Source organism: Lactuca virosa, chromosome 2 (genome assembly GCF_052849685.1).
Source record: "Lactuca virosa cultivar CGN04683 chromosome 2, Lactuca_virosa_CGN04683_v6, whole genome shotgun sequence".
Classification (NCBI taxonomy): Eukaryota; Viridiplantae; Streptophyta; class Magnoliopsida; order Asterales; family Asteraceae; genus Lactuca; species Lactuca virosa.
This window is the reverse complement of record NC_136427.1, coordinates 236,583,654-236,588,030: the sequence shown is the minus strand read 5'-3', so window position 1 is coordinate 236,588,030 and position 4,377 is coordinate 236,583,654. Positions and strand designations below refer to the sequence as shown.

Genomic DNA, 4,377 nt, shown 5'->3' with positions numbered 1-4,377 from the left:
ATTGATTTTACATCAAACTCTTATTCTTGTTGAAATTGTCTATTTAAATCTTAGTTAATTCTAGTTTGTTTCAAGTATTTCAAAACACCAAAACCCCCAGTTTTAATTTATTGTCATTTTCCAAGTATTTTTACAAAGAGATTTTTCATAGAGTTATTAAATTGAACCAATCCCTGTGGATTCGATCCCTTTACCACTATACACTATTTTAGTGTGTAATAATTAGGGTTATTAATTTTGTTGGCCTCGACAACCACCAAATTTTGGCGCCGTTGCCGGGGGCTGGTTTATTTTTAATCAATTTGTTTCTCTATGCCCAGATCTCAGCGTACAGGTGACTTGATTTACAACCCATAAATTGAAAAAGAAGCAAGGCGTTTGGCGAAGGAAAAACGAATTGAACGTGGTCAAACTTCTAATCCTCACGGGGATCCGGAGGTTGAACCCGCTTCATCAAGCGATACAGAACCCGATTCTAGTCCCGACCCTCGCCAAGAAATTCCCGAAACACCACCTCTACAACAAAATCCACCCATTATTGAACCAATTGCAATGGCGGACGGAGGAGAAGTTCCCGAAAGAACTTTGAGGCAAATGATGGAAACCGATGTTACACAAACTCCAATCGGCATCAATTACCCGGTTTTGGAAGGAGGTTCGGAATTGAAGTCAAGTTTAGTCCATCACCTCCCGATTTTTCATGGATTGGAGAACGAAGACCCGCATAAGCACTTGAAGATGTTCCACATTATTTGCACTAGTATGAAGCCACAAGGGTCAACCGATGACCAAATCAAGCTAAGGGCATTCCCCTTTTCATTGGCCGATAGAGCAAAAGATTGGTTATTCTATCTTCCCCCGGTGTCAATCAACTCATGGACCGACATGGCAAGAGCTTTTCTTGATAAGTTCTATCCCGCTTCAAGAGTCTCAAGTCTTAGAAATGAGATTTGTGGAATCCGCCAAGGTCAAAATGAGACTTTTCATGATTATTGGGAGAGGTTCAACAACTTGTGCTATAGTTGCCCACAACACCAAATTCCAGAACAACTCCTCATTCAACACTTCTATGAGGGATTGTTGCCAATGGAGAGAAGACTAGTCGATGCCTCAAGTGGTGGTGATGTCTTTAGTAAAACTCCACAACAAACAAGACAACTTTTCAACACCATAGCCGTAAATTCCCAACACTTTGGCCCGCGCCAAGATATGAAGAAAGAAACTCAACAAAAAGTCAATGAGGTGGGAACATCAAGCCTTGAGTCTCAAATCAAAGATCTAACTTCCGTTGTCCAAAAGCTAGCCATGGGACAAACTCCACAAGTGATGGTTTGTGGAATATGTGCAACAATGGGACATCCTACGGATATGTGTCCCATTCTCCAAGAAGATGTGGAACATGTAAATTCCACGGGAGAGTTCCAAAACTATCATAACAAGCCATCCGGTTACCAAAATGCATATAATTCAAGTTGGAAGCCAAATCCCAACATGAACTACAACCCAAGACCATTGCCTCAAAATGCATTGGTTAGACCATCCTATCCACCACCACAACCTCACTACCAACATCCACAACCACACTATCAATCCAAACCACACCCTCCACATCACCAACAACCTCCTCAATCCCAACCAAGTAGCTCCGGAATGTCTCTTGAAGACATTGTCAAATCCTTAGCCACTAGTACCCAACAATTCCAAAAAAAGATAAGAACTAGTATCTCCAACCTTGAAGCACAAATGGGAGATATAGTTACATCCATAAGCAAGTTGGAGTCCCGTAGGAAATTGCCTTCTCAAACCGAAAAGAACCCAAATGTCAATGTGGTGGCCTTGAGAAGTGGCAAACAAGCCGGAGAGAGTAGTTCAAAGAAGAAGCCAAGAGATGAAGAGGAAGAAATAGAAGTTATTCCCGTTGAAGAACCTATAGTCAAGAACGATGCACAAGCCGGAGTTCCAAAGAAGACTACCCCTCTAGTAACACCCATAGCCACTCAACCGCCATTCCCCTCCCGACTTGCGACTTCGAAAAAGAACATGGAGGAGAAAGAGATTTTGGACACCTTTCGAAAGGTGGAAGTAAACATCCCTCTACTTGATGCAATCAAGCAAATCCCGAGATATACAAAGTTTTTGAAAGAACTTTGTACCAACAAGAGGAAGTTGAAGGGGAATGAGAAAATTTTGATGAATGAAAATGCATCCGCGGTTTTACAAAGGAAACTTCCACCCAAATGCAAAGATCCCGAAATGTTCACGGTTCCTTGCAAGATTGGAGATGTCACTTTTAGTAGTGTTATGCTTGATCTTGGTGCCTCTATCAATGTCATGCCCTATTCGGTGTATGAATCATTGAATGTCGGACCCTTAAGTGAAACCGGTGTCATAATCTCTCTTGCGGATAAATCAAGTGTCTTTCCTAGAGGTGTTTTGGAAGATGTCCTAGTGCAAGTGAACCAATTGGTCTTCCCGGCGGATTTCTATGTGATTGATCTAGATGAGCAAGTGTCCTCCAAATCGGCTTTAATCTTGCTTGGGAGACCGTTTTTGAAAACGGCTAGAACAAAGATTGATGTATATGCGGGAAGTTTGACAATGGAGTTTGATGGTGAAGCAATAAGCTTTAATATCTATGATGCTATGAGATATCCTAGTGACGTTTCATCTATGTACTTTGTAGATGTTGTTGAGCCACTGACCCAAGAATTGTTCGAGTTGTCTAATGGCGATGTGTTGGAAATGATTTTAAGCAAAGGATTTGATTTTGGGAAGCTAGTCGAGCAATTAAAGTTTTATTCCTTGGATCCGGAGGTTGAGAAGTTGGTCAATAATTTAGAGGTGAAGAAATCCACAAGATTTGATGTCAAGCAAATTGAGTTGACCCCAACCCATACGAAGTTGTCTCCATCCCTTGTTCAACCACCCGAATTGGAATTAAAGGTCCTACCTCAACATTTGAAGTATGCTTACTTGGGCAAGAATGAGACTCTTCCGGTTATCATTTCGACTCATCTAACCGAATTTGAGGAAGAGCAACTCCTCAAGGTGTTGAAGGAACACAAGGAAGCCATGGGTTGGACGATTGCGGATATCAAAGGTTTGAGTCCCTCCACTTGTATGCACAAAATCTTGATGGAGGATGAATGCAAGTCGAGTCGGGATACGCAAAGAAGGTTGAACCCGCCTATGATGGAAGTTGTAAAGAAAGAGATTTTGAAGCTACTTGATGCGGGGATGATCTATCCAATCTCGGATAGCAAATGGGTGAGCCCGGTGCAAGTCGTTCCCAAGAAGACGGGAATCACGGTGGTCGAGAACAACAAAGGTATGATGGTCCCCACCCGTGTGCAAAACGGGTGGAGAGTATGTATTGACTACCGCAAACTCAATGCAAGCACAAGAAAGGATCATTTTCCATTGCCTTTCATCGACCAAATGTTAGAAAGGTTGGCCGGGAAATCTCACTATTGTTGTCTAGACGGGTACTCCGGTTTTCACCAAATCCCGGTGGCACCGGAAGACCAAGAAAAGACAACATTTACATGTCCATTTGGCACTTTCGCATACCGGAGAATGCCATTTGGATTGTGTAACGCCCCAGCCACTTTCCAACGTTGCATGGTTAGTATCTTTTCCGAATATGTCGAAAACATAATTGAGGTTTTTATGGATGACTTTACGGTATATGGGAACTCGTTTCAAGAATGTTTGACCAATCTCACCAAAATTTTGAAAAGATGCATTGAAACAAATTTGGTTTTAAACTTTGAGAAATGTCATTTCATGGTGAGTCAAGGTCTCATTTTGGGTCACATTGTGTCTGAAAAAGGAATTGAGGTAGATAAGGCCAAGATCGATGTTATTCAAAGCTTACCTTACCCGACTTGTGTTCGGGAAGTTCGTTCTTTTTTGGGCCATGCAGGTTTCTACCGACGATTCATCAAGGACTTTTCAAAGATAACAAGACCAATGTGCCAACTCTTGCAAAAGGAGACCGATTTCGAGTTCAATGAGGCGTGCAAAGAAACTTTCGACAAGCTCAAGGAATTGCTTACATCCGCCCCCATCATACAACCACCGAATTGGGATCTCCCTTTCGAGATCATGTGTGAGGCAAGCAATTATGCTATCGGCGCCGTTTTGGGTCAAAAGAATGGAAGAGCCTCCCACGTGATCTATTATGCATCAAGGACACTAGACAATGCTCAAAGTAACTACTCTATCATGGAGAAGGAGCTATTAGCCATAGTGTTCGCTTTGGAGAAGTTTCGACAATACCTACTTGGCACCAAAGTTATAGTGTATTCGGATCATGCGGCTCTCAAGTACTTGATGACAAAGAAAGATGCAAAGCCAAGACTCATCCGGTGGATC

General features: G+C 42.3%; 1 protein-coding gene across 1 annotated transcript; it reads left to right on the top strand.

Annotated features, from left to right (window-relative positions):
* Positions 1–1,743: 1,743 nt before the first annotated feature.
* On the top strand, positions 1,744–3,749 carry LOC145158304 (uncharacterized). The gene is made up of 3 exons (XM_079077221.1): positions 1,744–3,328; positions 3,446–3,624; positions 3,741–3,749. The coding sequence occupies exons 1-3, from the start codon at positions 1,744–1,746 to the stop codon at positions 3,747–3,749; spliced, it is 1,773 nt and encodes a 590-aa protein (XP_078933347.1).
* Positions 3,750–4,377: the final 628 nt, after the last annotated feature.

Excerpts from the sequence above, each read along its gene's own strand:
- LOC145158304 (XM_079077221.1), top strand. The coding sequence starts at position 1,744 with ATGGGAGATATAGTTACATCCATAAGCAAGTTGGAGTCCCGTAGGAAA. Across the intron at positions 3,329-3,445 it reads GGTGGTCGAGAACAACAAAG|AAAGGTTGGCCGGGAAATCT; the intron begins GTATGATGGTCC and ends ACCAAATGTTAG.